A 20,741-nucleotide genomic window follows, 5' to 3' on the forward strand; every position below is an offset into this window, starting at 1 on the left:
GCACCCTCCCCCCTCCCCCCAGTCAGATGATCAAAATTCAGGCACTTGGCAACTGAGATGTGTTTATGACAGTAGTAGTCTTCTGGAGTCATTTATTTATTTATTTATTTATTTTAATTCCATTTATATCCCGCCCTTCTCCAAAGACTCAGGGCGGTTTACAAGCTTAGCAGTAGCCTTCATTCTATGTATATGCCTGCTTATTAGGGCTTTCACACACACCCCCAAGCGGCATTATTACAAAGTCAGCTTAATTGCCCCCAACAATCTGGGTCCTCATTTTACCTACCTCTTTGTATTTTATATTCTTAAAAACTAATAAAAATATCAGATACTACCATACTTGCCAAATCTTCTGGACAGGTAAAATACACCATATCAAATCTTTATACATACTTTATACATACATACATACATCACCATTTGTAATCTTCCCAGCCAATTTCTGGCAAGCAAACTCAATGGGGGGAGGCAAGCAAACTCAATAGGGGGAGGCATTAACCATTGCAGTGATTTACTTAACAACTGTGGCATAAAAGTCATAAAACAGGGCAAAAACTCACTTAACAGCTGCCTTGCTTAGCAATGGGAATTTTGGGGTCAGCTGTGATTCTTAAGTCGAAGACTACAGTACCTGTACACTAAACTGGCTCTCCGCAATATACCAAAAACAGTGAACATATGTCCCTAATTATAAAGGACAGTCCTTTATTTCAGAAAACTGTCCTTTAGATTTATTTATTTTTTTCAAAAACTCAGGTCCTTTATCTGGATCATTTAACTTTTACCATCCAAATGGTACCAGTCAAAGCAGATTGCAGAAATCATTTTTTAATACTTCTTATAACTTCATACCTTTTTAATATATTTTATTAGAATATCCCTGTTTGTAAAGTTTTTCCTTGCCTTTGCTCTTGAATTTTTCTTTGTAAAGCAAAGCTATAAACATAAACATTTTTTTAATCCCTAGGAACCTCTTTCAGATTTACTCTTTTTCAGGTTTGTCCTTTATTTTTCCCAAGAAAACATGGGCATAAATATACCCTTGAGATTTCCAGCGGTAACTTTCCTGTTTGCTGTGCATGCAAACTATTAACTCATTCATTCATTCATTCATTGTCATGAATCCACATCTTTTTTTCAAGGTAACAAAGGGTATACAAGTTCTCCCCTCTCACTTACTCTCTGTGCACAACAATCCTGCAAGGGAGGCCAGGAAAATAAAAAACACAATATGCTCCTAAGTGCCCCAATAAATGTCATGCTGGAATTGAGAGTGTGTTGTCTGGTTTCAGAAAGCAGAAGACTGTCTTTGCTTTCTGATGTTTTGAGGAAGGAAAGGGAGAAAATTAGGTGTCTGGATCATTGGGATGCTGAGGCTGTCCGGATCACCTGTCCAGATCTTAGCATTAATTTAGACGAGAATCTGCCCACCACTAGATCGTGGGAGAAAAGAATTCTGCCCAGCCTCGGCGCCCGTGAGAAAAAAGGCTGCCGACGCTTCACCTTCACCCTAATCCAACATGGCTGCTTCCAACACTTTCTGCCAGTCCCCGAAAACGTCCAAGTAAGCGCAAGAAGCGGAAGCGTGTCCGCCGTATTTCCATTCCCCCAGTCTGCACTTCCTGTTCTTGTCCCATTTTTTTTTCCTCTCTTGGTTGCTATAGATGCTGCCGGACACGCCAGGACGATGTCGGACACTTGGAGCTCGATCCAGGCGCACAAGAAGCAGCTGGACTCGCTGCGGGAGCGGCTGCAGCGGAGGCGCAAGCAGGAGCCTCTGGGTGAGGCAGAGGGCCGCAAGGCGGCTTCGGGAGGGAGTGGGATGCCCAAGGTATGCCCAGAGAGGGCCAGGTACGAACTGGGTGCCCGACGTCCAAATTGGGCCCTCTGCTGTAATGCCCAGTTTCCAACAGTCCAGGCGCTTAAAAGCAAAGCAATGGCAAAGTGGTATTTTTAATATTATAATAATTATATTATATCATATTATATCATATCATATTATATTATATTATATTATATTATATTATATTATATTATATTATATTATATTATATTATTATATTATATTATATTATATTATATTATATTATTATTATATTATGTTATATTATTAATATAATATAATATAATATATTATATAATAATATAATATAATTAACATAATATAATATTATAATATAATATAATATAATATAATATAATAATATAATATAATATAATAATATAATGTAATATAATATAATAAATATAATATAATATAATATAATATAATATAATATAATATAATATAATATAATATAATATAATATAATATAATATTATAATTTGTACAGTCAGCCAGATATTCTGGCTGGATTTGGTATTTTGTCTACCTATCAAGTCCTTTCCAAAGACCTGGGATAGGCAGATGTGGATGCTTGATGGTGTTACAGATATTGTCGCAGAATATAAACTGTTCATAATAATAATAATAATAATAATAATAATAATAATAATAATAATAATAATAATAATAATAATAATATCACACAAACTGATTACAAAGCTAGACATGACCGAGTTGCTAAATTAATCCACTGGGCATTGTGTAAAAAATACGACTTGCCTGTATCCGAAAAGACGTGGGAACATAGAGTGGAAAAAGTTGTTGAGAATGAGAGGGTGAAGATTTTGTGGGACTTTCGAATACAGACAGATCGCCATTTGGAACACAACAGACCAGATATTGCAGTTGTAGAGAATCGAAGCATACAGCTGATTGATATCGCTGTACCAGGAGATGCCAGAGTCGAAGAAATCGCAACTTGGCTATCGAAACTGCGCGATTATGGATGAAACGTGTAACAGGGATACCCATTGTCATCGGGGCACTGGGAACTATGTCCAAAAACTTTGCAAAATACATCAAGAAACTGCAGCTTCCTGCAATAACTCTAGCAAAAAAGAATAATGCTACAAAAAACTGCGCTACTCGGAACATCTTACATTTTAAGGAGGTACCTGGTTGATACCTAGGATGCTGGCAGCAACCCGTGTCAACCATCAGTGCCAGTCAGTTTGAATGTTCAGTTGACAGGTTCATGTTTAATAATGATGATGATGATGAAGATGATGATGATGATGATGATAGAGTTAAAATGGACTTTGGAGGTCTTCTAGTCCAACCCCCTGCTCAGGCAGGAAACCCTATACCATTTCAGATAAATGATTGTCCAGTCTCTTCTTAAACACGTCTATGTTGTTGTTGTTGTTGTTGTCGTCATTATTATTATTAAATTTTGAATGAAAAGATTTTGGGGGGAGGGGGAAAGGCTGCCCTCGGAAAAGTGCTCCTTAACCATGCCACTAGGAGACGAGAGAGAGAGAGGGGAGTGAAGTAAAAGATCCGCACGTCCTGTTCCAGTAGAGTTTATGTTGAGCAGGGGGGAAAACCCTCATCTGAAACTGGGGCCTTTATGCCATTCATCGTAGAGAGACCAGCTGCATCCTGACATGACTGGAACCTCCACTTATAGCAGCAGTATATCTCCGTAAGTGGCAGAGGGCTAAGCCTATGAGTTGCGGTTGTGGTTGTTGGGAGCAGGATGCTTGTTTAGGCCGACCCTGGGTGCGGTCTTATAAATGGCTGCTTGCTGGACTGTTGACAGACACCGAGGGAAGATACAGAATAACAGAGTTGGATCTTGAAGGACTTCTAGCCCAGCCCTCTGCTCGAGCAGGAGATCCCACCATTTCAGGCAAATGGTTGTCCAATCTCTTCTTTAAAACCTCTAGTGTTGGAGGCCCCCACCCCCACAACCTCTGGAGGCAGGCCGTTCCACTGATTATTTGTTCTAACTGTCAGGAGAAGGAAGTACAATTGATTGCAATGCACATTATTTATTTATTTTTTTTCTTCCCCAAAGCAGACATTATCACTGTGGGACATTTCCCCGATTTATTCCAGATCTCAGGAATCCAGACCTGGTGCTCAGCCCTCCCTTACGCAGTGACAGCCCAGTGCCTTCCTCCGTCACGCCCAGCACTGCCGCAGAGCCGGGAGATTTAGTAGCTGACCCTGAATTAGAGAAAAAAATCCTCCAACACCTTTCAGACTTGGGACTGGCGCTGCCCACAGATGCTTTAACCATCTGCCAAGCCATCTTCACGGTGAGCAGTGTGATCGCAGTTTAAGGCTGGGCTTGTCACATTTGATACCTTAGTCCAGTGTTTCGCAACTTGGGGCACTTCAAGACGAGTGGACTTTTAAACTCCCAGAATTCCCCAGCCAGCAAATTCCAATTATCTTAAAGTGCCTGAGGTTGAGAAACAGTGTCCTAGCCTACTCCTTTAATCCGAGATGTGCTGCTGTTTTCTTCTTAATCTGCTTATATATACTGCTCAAAAAAATAAGACATCCTACTATTAAATACAGTACATTGTGTTGTTTAAGTGTTCCCTTTATTTTTTTGAGCAGTATATTTAGGGTTCTTGGGAGATGCTGGGAGTCAGCATACAAATTTGATAACAGATAAAAACAGAAATTGGTACGCCTTTTCATATTTTTCAGAGAGCCGTAGATTGTTGTTGTTTTATCCATCCAGTCATGTCTGACTCTTGACGACTTTATAAATTGCTCCCCATGCTACCCTATCAAGCACAGCTTCTTTCAGTTGTTGGATGTTCATCTTTGTATCAGCTTTGATGTTGTCAAGCCAGCATGTTCTTCTTCTCGTTCCACTAATAATAATAATAAACCTTTATTGTCAAAGTACAACATGTGTACATTGAGATTAGCTGAGCCTCCCCCCCCCCTGCTCTCTTCCCCCCAACACACAGTGACAACAAACCCTCCATCCTACCACACCATGTGAACCAACTACACCACACACCGGCCTCCCAAGTCAATTCTGCATAAGTTCACAGAGATTATGTCCCATTTAAAAGCCTAACAGCCCACGGATAAAAGCTATTTTTCAGCCTGTTGGTACGGCTGGCTATACTCCTATATCTCCTACCGGATGGTAGGAGAGTAAAGAGATACCGTCCAGGGTGTGAGTCATCCCTGAGAATCTTCCTCACTCTTCCAAGGCAACGAGCCCTAACACTAACACTATATAACATATATAATAGGCTATTCCAGGATATTCTATTGCAGTTAGGTAAAACTTAAAAACCAGGATATGGATATGTGTAAGTGAAAATATATTGAAAATTCTTCCAATTGATTTGTGTCACAATTAGAAATGCATTAATTCGATTAATTGGATTATGTCATAACTAAGGGAATCGGAGGGTGAATCTTTGTTGACACAACTTGAGCTATTTAGAAATAATTTGTTATTTGCAGTTGTTTACTTTTGGACCCAACCACCGCATTGCTTCACAAATATCTGAATGTAAAATTTAAAAAATTAATAAAACCTGTACAAAAAAAAGAGAGAGAGCACCAGGGAACCCATAATCCTCCTCCTCCTCATCTCCACAAACCCCACTCCCTTCTCATACTGATGACATTACCTAGTTGCAGTCGTGAAACATCTGCAAGAAAAGAAGCAAGCTCAGAGAGCACCAGGGACCACACAGTCTTCCTCCTCCTCTGTTGTGATTCAGGGTCAGCCTGTGGGTTCGGCAGTTGGGTCGGACGACTCAGAGGAGGAGGGGGGTGTTGAAGACCTTGCTGAGGGGGTTGAAGATCTTGCTGATGATAGCCCTCAGCCAGGCCCCTCCCACTTGGTCACCATGGAGACCCAGCTGTGTGAGCCTGACAGTGTGGATGAAGATGACCCACAGCTGGCCCTGTTCAAGGACGCCCGACGCAGGAGGCAGTCAATTAGGAGTAAACAGAGGAAGGCAATGGGGCTTCTCGGAAGGAGGCAGAGAGAAGCCACGCCCTGAACTCTTTATAAAGGGAATGTGTGGGGAGGGCTGGTTTGCTGAAAGCAACCGCTCAGATAGTGTTTCAAAGCTCCTGTATCTTGGTTCGTGTCTTGTTTGTTTTTGTAGTAATAAATTTGGCAGACGTAATTCCAGCCTCTTGCCGTTTGTAAAGGGGTTGCCTTTTCTGCAGGGCCGGTAGCAGGCTGGTACAGAACATCCTCTTCCTCCTCCTCATCCCCATCCTCTCCCTCCTCCTCCTCATCTCCACAAACCCCACTTCCTTCTCGTACCGATGACGCTACCTAGTTTCGGTCACGAAACATCGGCAAGAAAACAAGCAAGCTCAAGAGAGCACCACAGAGCCCTCGTTTCAACCCTGAGCTATCAACCTTCTCCTCTATTGTCCTTCTTCCCTTGCAGGCTGAGGAGGCCTCTGCCAACCAACGGAGTGTGGAGAGCCTCTTGCAGAAATTTGCTGCCCAGGAACTGATTGAAGTGAAGCGTGGGCTCCTTCAGGATGACGGGCAGCCCATGCTGGTCACGTACGCCGACCACTCCAAGCTCTCGGCCATGATGGGGGCTGTGGCCGAGAAGAAGAGCTTGGGCGAAGGCACAAAAAGGCGAGCGGAGCAGGAGGCTGGGGTTTCCGCCTCGGCGCCTGGGGTTTCCCCCATGACCCTGGCCAGCTCCGAGCCTCTGAAAGAGCCGCCCAAGAAATCGCGCAAGCAGGCCTCCGACCTGGACCTGGAGATCGAAAGCCTGCTGAGCCAGCAATCCACCAAAGAGCAGCAAAGCAAGAAGGTGGGGTTGTATTTTCAGTGTCAAAAAAAATTAAAAATCTCAGCACGGAAAACCGGCCTTTTTAGCTTAGACAAGCGTTCCTCAACCTGGACCGCTGTGAGCAGCGCGGACTTCAAATCCCAGAATCCCCCAGTCAGAATTGCCCGTCTTCTCTCCTTGCGGTTTTCCACACAACAGCTAGAAGCAGTTGCCCTTTTCTTACGATAGTGACTGATCCTGTCGCCTCTTGTCATTTAACACAGCCGTGTCCAGGTTTGATTTTCGGGCCTTATTTTCCTTTGTTTTTTTCCCCCCCAGTTCTGCCTGTTTTCCCCCTGAAGCAGAATTGAAAATACAGATAATAATAATAATAATAATAATAAGTTGGAAGGGACCTTGGAGGTCATCTAGTCCAACCCCCTGCTCAGGCAGGAAACCTTATACCATTTCAGGCAAATGGCTGTCCAGTCTCTTCTTAAAAACCTCCAGTGTTGGAGCATTCACCACCTCTGGAGGCAGGTTGTTTCACTGGTTAATTGTTAAGATAGTCCTTTGTTAAGGACTAATTGTTAAGATAGTCCTTCACTTACAACCTGTGGTGGGATTCAGCCGGTTCACACCGCTTCGGCAGAACCGGTAGCTAATTTTTGTTGCCCAGGCCGGGAATGGACTTCCGGAAGCGGCATCCACACAGAGAACCGGTTGTTCGCATATCTGAATCCCACCACTGCTTACAACCGTTCATTTAATGACCGACATTACAACGGCACTGGAAAAAGTGACCCGTTTTCACATGACCATTGAAGCATCCCCATGGTCACGGGATCAAAATTCAGGCACTTGGCAACTGGCATGTACTTGTGACTGTTGCACTGTCCCGGGGTCACATGATCACCATTTGTAACCTTCCCAGCTGGCTTCCGGCAAGCAAAGGTTAGTGGGGGAAGCCAAATTCGCTTAATCGCCTCATGATTCACTGACCGATTGCAGTGATTCACTTAACAACTGTGGCAAAAAAAAGGTAAAATGGGGCAATTAATAATTGCCTCACTTGGCAACAGAAATTGGGGGCTCAGTTGTGGTCGTAAGTTGAGGACTACCTGATTTGACCTCCAAATGTGAATAGAGTAGAATAGAATAGAATAGAATAGAATAGAATAGAATAGAATAGAATAGAATAGAATCTTAATTGAAATAAGAATAGAATAGAAGAATAGAATAGAATAGAATAGAATAGAATAGAATAGAATAGAATAGAATAGAATAGAATAGAATAGAATAGAATAGAATAGAATAGAATAGAATAGAATCTTAATTGAAATGAGAATAGAATAGAATCAAATAGAATAGAATAGAATCTTAATTGAAATAAGAATAGAATAGAATCAAATAGAATAGAATAGAATCAAATAGAATAGAATAGAATCTTAATTGAAATGAGAATAGAATAGAATCAAATAGAATAGAATAGAATCAAATAGAATAGAATAGAATCTTAATTGAAATGAGAATAGAATAGAATCAAATAGAATAGAATAGAATCTTAATTGAAATAAGAATAGAATAGAATCTTAATTGAAATAAGAATAGAATAGAATAGAATCAAATAGAATAGAATAGAATCAAATAGAATAGAATCTTAATTGAAATTAGAATAGAACAGAACAGAATAGAATAGAATAGAATAGAATCAAATAGAATAGAATCTTAACTGAAATTTGAATAGAATAGAATAGAATAGAACAGAACAGAATAGAATAGAATAGAATCAAATAGAATAGAATAGAATAGAATCAAATAGAATAGAATCTTAATTGAAATGAATAGAATAGAATAGAATAGAATAGAATAGAATAGAATAGAATAGAATCAAATAGAATAGAATCTTAATTGAAATGAATAGAATAGAATAGAATAGAATAGAATAGAATAGAATAGAATAGAATAGAATAGAATAGAACAGAATAGAATAGAATAGAATAGAATAGAATTGGAAGGGACCTTGGAGGTCTTCTAGTCTAACCCCCTGCTCAGGCAGGAAACCCTATAGCATTTCAGACAAATGATTGTCCAATCTCTTCTTAAAAACTTCCAGAAAAGTTAGCAATATATATGGGGGCTCCTCAGACCCTTTGGAATTGGAATCTCGGGGCTCCGATCTTCGCCTTCTCTTCTTTTTCAAAAACGTGAGCCTCTCTTGGTTGCTCCTGTTCCCCCAATGTGTTTCTTCGCCTCCTGGCCTTTCCAGGTGAGTCAAGAAATTCTGGAGCTGCTGAACACGACAACGGCCAAGGAGCAGTCCATCGTGGAAAAGTTTCGCTCCCGAGGGCGGGCACAGGTTCAGGAGTTCTGCGATTACGGAACCAAGGAGGAATGCATGAAGGCCAGCGATGCTGAGCGCCCCTGTCGTAAACTGCACTTCCGGTGAGTTTGAGGAGGGGGGGGAGGGAAAGGGGGTTGGAGTATTGGGAGGCCTCTTAATTTCTGCTTGAATTGTGGAGCAGAGAAATGGAGCTCTACAGGAAGACGAGAGGTAGTTTGTGCTGAATTTCATAGAGCAGCCACACTAAAGTCCTGGCTATGCGCTACGCATCTTGTGTTTACAGAGATCCCTTGGCAATGAGGTGCTCTGCCTTTGCACCTGCAGGAAAAAAATTTCTCCCTAGGAGTCTTTAGCTGCTAGTATTTCTCCCTGGCTTCATTGTTCCACTCAAACTACCTCCCTGGTTACATGATGTGGTGCTGTATCTGATCATTCATTCATTCATTCGTACACTCATTCATTCATTCATTCACTTATTTTTATCACACCCAAACTACCTTACAGAACGTATGATGTGGGTCTGTATCCAATCGCTTTGTTGTTAGTTGCGAAGTCGTGTCTGACCCATCGCGATCCCATGGACAACGTTCCTCCAGGCCTTCCTGTCCTCTACCATCTTCTGGAGTCCATTTAAGCTCGCTCCTCCTGCTTCAGTGACTCCATCCAGCCACCTCATTCTCTGTCGTCCCTTTCTTCTCTTGCCCACAATCTTTCCCAGCATTAGGCTCTTCTCCATTGAGTCCTTCCTTCTCATTAGGTGGCCAAAGTATTTGAGTTTTAGCTTCAGGATCTGGCCTTCTAAAGAGCAGTCAGGGTTGATCTCCTCTAGGACTGACCGGTTTGATCGCCTTGCAGTCCGAGGGACTCGCAGGAGTCTTCTCCAGCACCACAGTTCAAAGGCCTCAATTCTTTGGCGCTCAGCCTTTCTTACGGTCCAACTTTCACTGCCGTACATTGCAACTGGGAAGACCGTAGCCTTGACTATACGCACTTTTGTTGGCAGGGTGATGTCTCTGCTTTTTAGTGTGCTGTCTAGATTTGCCATTGCTTTCTTCCCGAGGAGCAAGTGTCTTTTAATTTCTTGGCTGCAGTCCCCGTCTGCGGTGACCTCGGAGCCCAGGAAAATAAAATCTGTCACTACCTCCATTTCTTCCCCATCTAAAAGGATAAAGCTAAAAGGATGAAGCTAAAAACGGCCGGTCTAAATGGGCAGGAATCTGGATGGGGTACAAAAACAGAAGAGCTCTGGAGTTGGATTCATATTCTGATGCAGACAATTCTTAAAAGTAAAGATGAAGATGAAGCCAGAAACTTTTCTTCTGGGCATAATGGGGAAAAAAACTTGGGGAAAAAAATTGGGAACTTTGATCTTATATATGTTGACAGCAGCAAGACTGTTGTATGGACAAAAATGGAAGGACACATCGACTCCCATCGTGGACGAATGGCTTCAGGAGCTGAGGGAGTTGGCAAAGATGGCTAAATCGACTGTTTCGATTAAAGAAAAGAATATACGTCCTGTTTCTACTTGGAGACTTTTTCTGGATTTTGTGCTTTAGGTGGAAATAAATTAATCTGATTTCTACTGATTAGATTGATTTGTTCTTATAGAAATGGCTAGTTTATACCAGGGCTTTTCAACCTTTTCACCCATTGTACCACTTTGAGGATATGGCAACATCTGAGTGCCACCAGTCGCCTAGCGAGGTGTCAAAAACTTGATGATCAAAAAAAAAAGGGAAAAAGTGATGAAGTACAGGTAGTCCTCGACTTACAACAGTTCGCTTAGTGACTGTTTGAAGTTACAATGGCACTGAAAAAAGTGCCCCCCCCCAAGCCACAGCCGAGCAAGACCCCTGCCTGCCCGCCCGGCGGCGCTCTTCCTCCTGTCCGAGGTTTTCATTGTTGTGAGCATTTCTGTTGAGGATTGGCAGCGGGGATGGGGTGGGGTGGGGTGTTTGGTTTTTAATGCCCCCCCCTCTGTTGGGTGGTTGCAGCAGGTTTTGGTCATTTCACATGACCCTGGGACACTGTGACCGTCATAAATATGAATCAGTTGCCAAGCATCTGAATGTAAATCACAAGACCCTGGAGATGCTGCAACATTCCAGCTGATCGGCGCTTCTTCTGGGCTTAGCAGAAGCGCCGGGATCAGCGTTGAGCTCCAGCTGGAGCCTGGCGCTGATCTTGGCGCTTCCGCTGAGCCCTGACAGCCCTGCAGCTCCAGCCGTCTCTCGCTCAGGCTTGTGCGGTGCTGCCACCGGTTCAGCTCATTCCCCTCCCCTGCTACCATTTTTCTAGGATGGTCGCGTACCACCTGGCAGGTGCCAACGTACCACAGGTGGTACCCCGTACCACTGGTTGAAAAGCCCTGGTTTATACTACTATGGAATGCTTCCTTCTACTTCAACAGAATGAAGTCAATGCCTTTTCTTTCCCCCCCTCCCTTTTCTTTCCTTTTACCCTCCCCACTGTGTCCTACTATTTGCTTTGTATTATTTTACTCAATAATCTAACAAAATGTATAATAATAATAATAATAATAAAGCACAACGGCTTGAGGTAACGGTGTTTTTCCTCTCCTAGCCGTATCATCAACAAGCACACAGATGAGTCCCTGGGTGACTGCTCCTTCCTCAACACCTGTTTTCACATGGACACCTGCAAGTACGTGCATTACGAGATCGACGCCTGCACAGACCTGGATGGCCCGTGCGGGCGGGAGCTTCTCTCAGGCCAAGAGCTGGCCCTGCCCCAAGCTGTGGGGAGAGATTCCAGCGTGGACCGGCTCTTCCCCCCACAGGTATACAGGGACAGGCCAAATGAGGTTGGGATGCCTGCCAAACAAGGCATTGGGCAAAAGCTAAGCAGGGAAAGAGTTGAAAATACTGGACAATAGCTTTGCGTACTAATTGCTGGGGTGTGTGTGAAAAAAAGGGGTGGTAAAATCAGGTGCACTCACATGGTGAGCTGCTTTGCGACTCTCCAAAATTGCAGGCTCAGTTATAGTCATAAATTGAGGACTGTCTGTACTGGGATTAGCCAACTCCCGATGCTTGGAACTGCATGGATAATAAATGCCTATGGAAATTCTCAGGTCGCTGTTGTCCCAAAGGTGTTTTTTCAAGAGGTGACTGGACCTTTTTTTTTTCTTTCTTTCTTTCTTGAAGACGTTTCGCTTCTCATCCAAGAAGCTTCTTCAGTTCTTCAGTAATGCAGGCGAACCGAAGATGCTTCTTGGATGAGAAGCGAAACGTCTTCAAGGAAAAACAAAGAAAGAGTCCAGTCGCCTCTCGGAAAAAAGCACCTTTGGGACCTGCCTGGAGAATAGTTCCAAAATCTCCCAAGGACATCGAAATTGGCTTGTATTGCTTAACACATCCCTGGTTGTCTCCTTTCGTGTGTCGACAGTGGATTTGTTGCGACATTCGCTACCTGGATGTTAGCATCTTGGGTAAGTTCGCCGTGGTGATGGCTGACCCACCCTGGGACATTCACATGGAGCTTCCCTATGGGACACTCACGGACGACGAGATGAGGCGTCTCAACATCCCTGTCCTGCAAGACGAGGGGTTCCTCTTTCTGTGGGTCACCGGCCGGTAGGTGATGCAATGGGAAATGTAGGCACATTGATGAAAGAGCCAATAGGAAGGAGCCTAGAACAGTCCTGACTCAGCATTGACTCAGCAAGTGGCAGCTCCTGGCTGACCTTGGTTGAACTAGGAAACACAATCCAGGGTGGGAAACTGGGAAACTAAAATATATGAAGAACAGTTGCTAGAATTGGGTATGTCTAGCTTAAGGAAAGGGACGCGGTGGTGGCTCAGTGGGTTAGGATGCTGAGCTTGTCGATCAGAAGGTCGGCAGTTTGGCAGGTCGAATCCCGAGTGCCGCGTAACACAGTGAGCGCCTGTTACTCGTCCCAGCTTCTGCCCACCTAGCAGTTCGAAAGCACGTAAAAATGCAAGTAGAAAAATAGGGACCACTACGGTGGGAAGGTAACAGCGTTCCGTGCGCCTTTGGCATCTAGTCAGTCCAGCCACATGACCACGGAGGCGTCCTCGGACAAGCGCTGGCTCTTCGGCTTTGAAACGGAGATGAGCATCGGCCCCTAGAGTTGGAAACGACTAGCACGCGTGTGCGGGGGAACCTTTACCTTTTAGATTAAGAAAAAGAAGGGCTAGGGTGACATGATAGCAGTGTTCCAATATCTCAGGGGCTGCCACAAAGCTATTCTCCAAAGCGCCCGAAGACAGGACAAGAAGTAACGGATGGAAAATAATCAAGGAGAGAAGCAACCTAGAAATAAGGAGAAACTTCCTGACGGTTAGAACAATTAATCAGTGGAATGACTTGCCACCAGAAGTTGTAGGTGCTCCATCGCTGGAGGCTTTTAAGAAGAGATTGGACAGCTGTTTGTCTGAAATGCTATAGGGTCTCCTGCCTGAGCAGGGGGTTAGACTAGAAGACCTCCAAGGTCCCTTCTAACTCTTGTTGTTCTGCTAAACTGCCCGGAGATCCCATCAAGAGATCTGTTAGCTGGATTCCAGGCCTTAAAAAAAAATACCCCGGAAGAAGACAGTGGCAAAACACTTCCCCCCTAACGCTGCCAAGAGATTTGCACAGAACTCGCCACGAAGCCAGCGGTCCTGAGTGTGAAAAATGGTTGAGTCAGTTTTTTCAGGGCCATTGTAACTTCAGTCACCAAACAAAGCATTTTAAGTTGAGGACCACCTCTCCATTTCGTGTGGTGGAGAAAACTTACTTTCCCACTGAAGGACCACTGTGCCCTTTGAACAACGAAATGTTAATTAATTAATTGTCTATGGAGATTCTCAGTCATTCAGGTCCTGGTTTTGTCCCAAAAGGTGCTTTTTCATGAGGTAACTGGACTTTCTTGTTTTCCTTTGAAGACTTTTCACTTCTCATCCCAGAAGCTTCTTCCGCTCTGGCTGGATGGTGGGGAATGGAAGGATTTAATATTCCTTGCAGACAGCTGGTCATTTGCATTATTTTTAGAGAGTCATTGAGGTCCGTTTGGAGGTTTACCTGTGTCCTCAGGGTCACCTGAGCGGTGCAAATGTGCGTGGAGCCTTCATGGCTGGAGGATGTTTTCTGCCCTGTGTCCCTTCACGGCTGAAGACAGGTGCAGGCTGTTGGAGATGAGTCCCGTGTTGTCTGCATCTGACACTGAAGCGCAGATGGTTCCTGTAGTCCGCAGTGTTTTCTTCTGGAAATCCGTTCATACTCCCGCACCGTTCAAAAAGTGTTCATCCCAAAGTGTATAGCTAAATGCCTCTAGGAAGGCCTCACTCAATTAAAGCATTTTGTTAAAAAGAAAAAAAATAAAATAGAAATCAACATAAAAAGAGTCTTACTAATGCAGGCTTAACAGTTGAGGGTTAAATAAACATTGGGTGGTATCTAATGAGATCATTTAAACCTCTTTTATTCCCCCTGTTTTAGAAAGTTTATTATGAAGCTTGAATTTGATTCTACATAAAACAGAAGTGGAATTTTAAACATCGTGCAGCGTTTCCCTCTTAAAACTACTATTGTTGCTTTCGTCTTTCTTCCTTTTATGTTTGCAGTATTCAGGAAGCACTTATTTTAACTAAATAACTCGAAGATTAATTAACTAATGTTTCCATCTGACCCACAGAGCCATGGAATTAGGGCGCGAGTGTCTCAACCTGTGGGGGTGAGTATAGGATTGTTGTTGCTGGTTTTTTTGGGGGGGGGGGGTTGCCTTGGGGAGTAAAGGGACTCTGCCCATCCTTAACATTCGGCAAGTCGTCTTCTGCCTCTTTGATTCGTGCTCTGTTTTGTGTGTCCCCCCCCCTCAGGTACGAGCGTGTGGATGAGATCATCTGGGTGAAAACCAACCAGCTGCAGCGTATTATCCGAACAGGAAGGACAGGCCATTGGCTCAATCATGGCAAGGAGCACTGCTTGGTAAAATGCAGGAACAGTTGGAAGCCCCACCCCACCCCTTGGGAAACGTAGCACATTAAGTTTCCTGCGCCAGGTCCCCTCCATTAAGTAGAATCGCCTGATGGGACCCAGGGAGAATGCCTTCTCTGTCACAGCAGAGAAGCTTCTTGGATGAGAAGCAAAAAGTCTTTAAAGAAAAACAAACAAGTCCAGTTGCCTCCTGAAAAAGGCACCTTTGGGATCAGACCCAGGAGAAAACAGCAAGCCAGCACTTCTGGGTTGTTCTCAAGAAGGTTACTGTTCTGTTCCAGCCTACGACCGGCCCTGTTGGAATGTCAGGGACCATCCCTTTTTATATTCAATAGGCTGGAACTAATCCAAGCAAATTTATTTGCAAAAGCTAAACGAAAAAGTTCAAACAAAAGTTAAAACAAATACAGACCAAGACTTTTATCAGAAGCTCTTCAAACGGTTGCCTTCAGCAACCAGCACCTCGCACACATTCCCCTTTTAAACAGCAGTCTCAAGGCGTGGCTTCTCATTGCCTTCTCCCAAGTTGCCTCATTGCTTTCCTCTGCTCAGTTCTGCTAGATTGCCTCCTGCTCCTAGCGTCCCTGAACAGAGCCAGCTGTGGATTGTCTTCTTCCAATCTTTCAGGCTCACACAGCTGGGTCTGAGGAGGAACAAGACGGGAGGGGCCTGGCTGAGAGCTCTGCAGTGCACCAGAACCTTCCTCTGACACCAAAGGCTCTCCAAACCCCTCCTCCTCCTCCTCCTCCTCCTCCTCCTCCTCCTCTTCAGAATTGTCCGACTTAGCTGCCGAAACCACAGGCTAACGCTGAATCACAACAGTTAACATGGATGCGCTGTGAAGTTAGCCACTGCCCTTAAGGCAGTGTTTCTCAACCTTAGCAACTTTTAAGATAGGTGGATTTCAACTCCCAGAATTCCCCAGCCGTCCATGCTAGAAGTTGCCGAGGTTGGGAAACACTTCTTTACGGGCAGCTGCTAACTTCATAGATGTCTCAGTGCTGCTGCTCCGGTCAGGCCGTAGTTTAAGCCCAATTTTAGGACCTATTTTGACCACAGTACCTCAGCAAATCACTGCAGTTCTTAAGTGAATCAAGCAGTGATCCTGGATCACATCTGACTACCTATCAAATCTGACTCACTCCATGGTTGCCTGTACCTGCTTTTGCTCGCAGCTTTGCCAAACAATGCCAGGAGGAGGGTGGTGAATTCCTAAAGGTGGAGGGAGGCTGTGGAATGTAAGTGAACCGTCTGTTGCCTGGGAGGCATTATCTAACAAGGCCGAGTGATGGAAGAATGTGTTGACTGAAGCAGACAGCTTGTCCCCTTTTTGGACTGAGATGCCCTATGCACAGTTACCCACGCCCTCGTCACTTCTCACCTGGATTACTGCAATGCTCTTTACATGGGGCTGCCCTTGAATAGCACCCGGAGGCTTCAACTGGTGCAAAATGCGGCTGCGCGGGTGCTTATGGGAGTATCTCGGTACTCCCATGTTACACCACTCTTGCGCGAGCTGCATTGGCTTCTGGTTACCCTCCGAGTGCGATTCAAGGTGCTGGTAATAACCTTTAAAGCCCTACATGGCTTAGGCCCGGGGTACTTGCAAGACCACCTGCTGCCATTGTCAACCTCCCATCGCCCGGTTCGCTCCCAGAGTCGGCCTCCTCAGGGTGCCGTCGGCGAGGCAATGCCAGCTGGTGACCCCCAGGGGGAGAGCCTTCTCTGTGGGCGCACCGACCCTCTGGAATGAACTGCCCCCGGAGCTGCGGACGGCCCCTGATCTTCAGTCCTTCTGCCATGACCTGAAGACCTGGTTGTTCCAACAAGCGGGCCTGGACTGACTACGTTTTTTAATTAGGCTTTTTACTGGGTTAAATTGTCTCGTAATTTTGCATTTATTGTTTAATTCTCTTTTAAATTTTTTACTCTGTTTTTTTTAATTTTTATTGTTGTGAGCCGCCCTGAGTCCTCAGGGAGAAGGGCGGCATATAAATTTAATCAAATCAAATCAAAAGAACTGAACTCAGTGAACTGTAGATGGCCTGGAGGGGAAAAGGGGAATTACCTATGTGGGTTTTCGTGGGAAAAATCCCAGACTTTGCTTCTGCTGAGCCTAGATGGATTTTTTCTCGATAAAGCTACCCTCTTGGTTAATTTAAAGAGCCAGGAGTTTCTTTTGTTCATTGTGCCAGATGGGACAGTTGACACTACCCTTATTTGTTTTGATGGATAGGTTGGCGTGAAAGGAAATCCCCAAGGCTTCAACAGAGGTCTTGATTGTGACGTCATTGTGGCAGAGGTGAGGCGACAAGCCAACACTCTTTGGTCAAAGTCTTTCATGCCTTGTGGGTTGCTGCCACACCGGATGCCTTTCCAACCTACTCCCTCTTGCTCTGCAGGTTCGCTCTACCAGTCACAAGCCGGATGAGATTTACGGCATGATTGAGCGGCTTTCTCCAGGCACCCGCAAGATCGAGCTGTTCGGGCGACCTCACAACGTACAACCCAACTGGTGAATGTTTTTTTCCCCCCAACACAATGAACCAAACCTAGCTTGAAATCTTACAGAGTAGGAAGCAAGCCATAGTTTCCAGGCCAACATTTAGAAAGACCTGTTTGTTTGTTTGTTTGTTTGTTTTAATCTAGAGCAGCCTTCGCCCAACTGGATGGCAGAATTTAAATTAAGCACGTTGGGAGTCTGCCAATCAGCTCCTCTTTCTTTTTTTGTTGGCTGTAGGCTCAAAAACCCATTTACGGCCAAGGCATATTTATTGCTCGCTCATGGGACTAGTGATTGCAGTCAGAGAAAAAGGCCTTCTAAAACGGAAGTCAAAAACATCTGGGACTCTATGGAGATTCTCAGCCATCCAGGTCATGGTTGTCCCAAAGGTGCTTCTTCAAGAGGCAACTGGACTTCTGTTTTTCTTTGAAGACATTTTGCTTCTTATCCAAGAAGCTTCTTCAGCTCTGACTGGATGATGAAGAATGGAAGAATTTATAACCCTTGCAGACAGCTGGTCGTTTGCATTCTTTTTAGAGAGCCGTTGAGGCCACTTAAGAGGTTTACCTCAGGGTCACCTGAGTAGTGCAAATGGGTGTGGAGTGTTCTTAGCTACGTGACGTTTTCTGCCCTGGGTCCCTTCACTGTTGAGGACAGGTGGCCAGACGCATCCCCAACAGCTTGCGCCTGTCTTCAACCGTGAAGGGACCCAGGGCAGAAAACATTCTGCAGCCACACCCATTTGCACCACTCAGGTGACCTTGAGGACACAGATAAACTTCCAAACCTCATCCAGTCAGAGCTGAAGAAGCTTCTTGGATAAGAAGCAAAATGTCTTGAAAGAAAAACAAAAGTCCAGTTGTCTCTTGAAAAAGCACCTTTGGGACATCTGGGCCTCTAGATATGGAACCGCAGTATCCAATCTTCCTCATTATTGGGTCTTTTTCCTGAGACTGCTAGAAATGGTCTCATCCCTCCATTCTTAAAGTACAGAATCCAATCTGCTCATTGGCCAGACAGATGTTATTAGAGGCAGTCCTCGACGTACGACATAACTGGAATCAGAACGTCTGTGGCTAGACAGGGTAGTCATCGAGTCGCGCTCGATTTTACAACCGTTTTACCACGGTGTTAAGCAAATCACTAGGTTAAGCAAAGCACAGGGTTGTTAAGTGAAGGACCCAGTGTTTAAACGATTCTGGCTTCCTTCCCCCTTTGACTTTGCTTGTCGGAAGCCAGCTAGGAAGGTTTCAAGTGGCAATTACATGATCTCCAGGATGCCACAAACATCGTAAATACACGCCGGTTGCCAAGCGCCCAAATTGTCATCACGTCTGTGGGAACGGTATGGCGGTTGTAAGCGCGAGGACCAGCCGTCCCTTTTTTTCAGCGCTGTTGTAACTTTGAACAGCTGAACGAATGGTCCTAAGTTTTAGGATTACCTGCATGCGGTTCTTCTCTATGCCAACACCCGGGTTGGTCTCACAAATCGTGGCTTGCCCTGCAGGATCATCCCAGTGGGTGGTGGGGAGGGAGATAGACCCGCCGTCTTTCTTAACGACATTTTGATCTCTCTTTTGTCCTCCAGGATCACCCTTGGCAACCAACTGGATGGGATCCATTTGCTGGACCCCGACGTGGTAGGTCAGTTCAAGCAGCGGTACCCGGACGGAATTATCTCAAAGCCCAAGAACATGTAATAGCGGAAGAGAGGCTGCAGGGGACCGAGAGAAGAGAGAGACCGCACTGGACTCCTGTTGTTGGCTGGGGAGTGAAAATGGAGGCAGTGCAAAGAAAAATGTATATTCTGATCGTTAGGCTTTTAATAAAATTGGTGTTTTTTCTACAGCTGAAGACGGTAAAAGATTAGCAGGAGACCTGCTGGAGGAAATACTTTGCTGCCAGATCCCCAAATGCAACCTACATTTGCACCATATAGCACGTTGCTGTTTCTGTGGCAGGGTTCTCCAATCTGAACGCACTGCGGCTCCAAGGAATATTCAGCTGACCGCAGGGAGTCTAATCTAATGACGCAGGTAGTCCTCGACTTACAACAGTTGCATTTAGTGACCGAAGCACTGGAAAACGTGACCCGACCCATTTTTCACACTTGTGACCACTGCAAGCATTCCCCGTGGTCACACGATTTACACTCGGATGCCTGACGATTTACGAGAGTTGCGATCTCCCGGGTCATGTGACCACCTTTTGCAACCTTCTGACGAGCAAAGTCAACGGGGGGCGGGGGGGAGAAACAGGTTTCACTTAACAATCGCGTTCCTAATTTAACCACCGCAGCGATTCGCTTAATGAACGGCAGGGCTTTTTTTCTCATAGAACGCTCAGAACGGAGTTCCGGCACCTTTTTTGGATGGAACCTTGTAGGGTAGGCAAGGCGGGTTGTATGACATGTGTGAGTTCCGGCACCTTTTTCCTTAACAAAAAAAGCACTGACGAACGCAGCAGGAAAAGTCGTAAAAAAAACCCGGGACAAAGCTCCCTTGACACATTTCTCACTTAGCAACATGCGTGGTGGGCTCAGCTGTGGTCATCAAGATGAGGACTAGCCGTACTGCTGGGCCAGGTTTAACGGTCAACGCAGACGTAACTCCTGTCGGTGTTTCTCAGCTCAGCTGGCAACAAATAGGAAGAGGTTTCACCCTCGATCTTGGGATGGCAAGTGGCCATCACCAGCCGGAGACAAAGACACCTTGTGTTTGAAAGACACAAGGCCACTCTTTTGAAAGTGGCAAAGTCCACATTCTGGATAGAGGAGGACCATTAGTTTAAAAGAGGGGTGAAAGAGGCAATTTGTGTTGACGTGTTAGCAGGGGGTGGGGGTGGTTAAGACACCACCTCTCCTGTTTACAACACAGCCCTTGCAGCGGTTCCAAGAAGATTCCGTCCCCATTTGCACTCTGATATAGGGCACAGACTAAACCCCCAAGTGGCCTCAACGGCTCTGAGAGAGCTAACAACCAGATGACTGCGAAGAAATGTGATCCTTTCAACCCGTCCTCCCCACCACACACACACACCAATCCTATCAGTTAATCCAGAGGTCTTCAAACTTGGCCCTTTTATGACTTGTGGACTTCAACTCCCAGAATTCCTCAGCTGGCATGCCTGGCTGATGAATTCTGGGAGTTGAAGTCCAGAAGTCATGAAAGGGCCAAGTTTGAAGACCCCTGAGTTAATCCCTCCGCAGCTCCCACCATCCTGCCGGAATCGGTGAAGCTTCTTGGACGAGAAGCAAAATGTCTTCCTCAAGAATAAAAACAGTCCCGTTGCCTTTGGAAAAAGCACATT

At 45.0% G+C, this 20,741-nt stretch overlaps 1 protein-coding gene across 1 annotated transcript; it reads left to right on the forward strand.

Annotated features, from left to right (window-relative positions):
* The first annotated feature begins 1,671 nt into the window (after positions 1–1,671).
* On the forward strand, positions 1,672–19,280 carry LOC308678235 (N(6)-adenosine-methyltransferase catalytic subunit METTL3-like). The gene is made up of 11 exons (XM_081345290.1): positions 1,672–1,784; positions 3,950–4,152; positions 6,283–6,663; positions 8,891–9,066; positions 11,552–11,768; positions 12,377–12,564; positions 14,628–14,666; positions 14,812–14,920; positions 17,166–17,231; positions 17,332–17,444; positions 19,021–19,280. Exons 1-11 carry the CDS (start codon positions 1,691–1,693, stop codon positions 19,130–19,132), a joined length of 1,698 nt encoding a protein of 565 aa, XP_081201416.1. The 5' UTR covers positions 1,672–1,690; the 3' UTR covers positions 19,133–19,280.
* Positions 19,281–20,741: the final 1,461 nt, after the last annotated feature.

Source organism: Vipera berus, assembly GCF_964194415.1.
Source record: "Vipera berus genome assembly, chromosome: Z".
Lineage (NCBI taxonomy): Eukaryota > Metazoa > Chordata > Lepidosauria > Squamata > Viperidae > Vipera > Vipera berus.

What these genes read in the sequence shown, in the direction of transcription:
- LOC308678235 (XM_081345290.1), top strand. Translation starts at nt 1,691, where the DNA reads ATGTCGGACACTTGGAGCTCGATCCAGGCGCACAAGAAGCAGCTGGAC. An exon ending in GCGCAAGCAGGAGCCTCTGG is followed by an intron (nt 1,785 to 3,949) that starts GTGAGGCAGAGG and finishes GATTTATTCCAG; the next exon opens with ATCTCAGGAATCCAGACCTG. An exon ending in GAGTGTCTCAACCTGTGGGG is followed by an intron (nt 14,667 to 14,811) that starts GTGAGTATAGGA and finishes CCCCCCCCTCAG; the next exon opens with GTACGAGCGTGTGGATGAGA.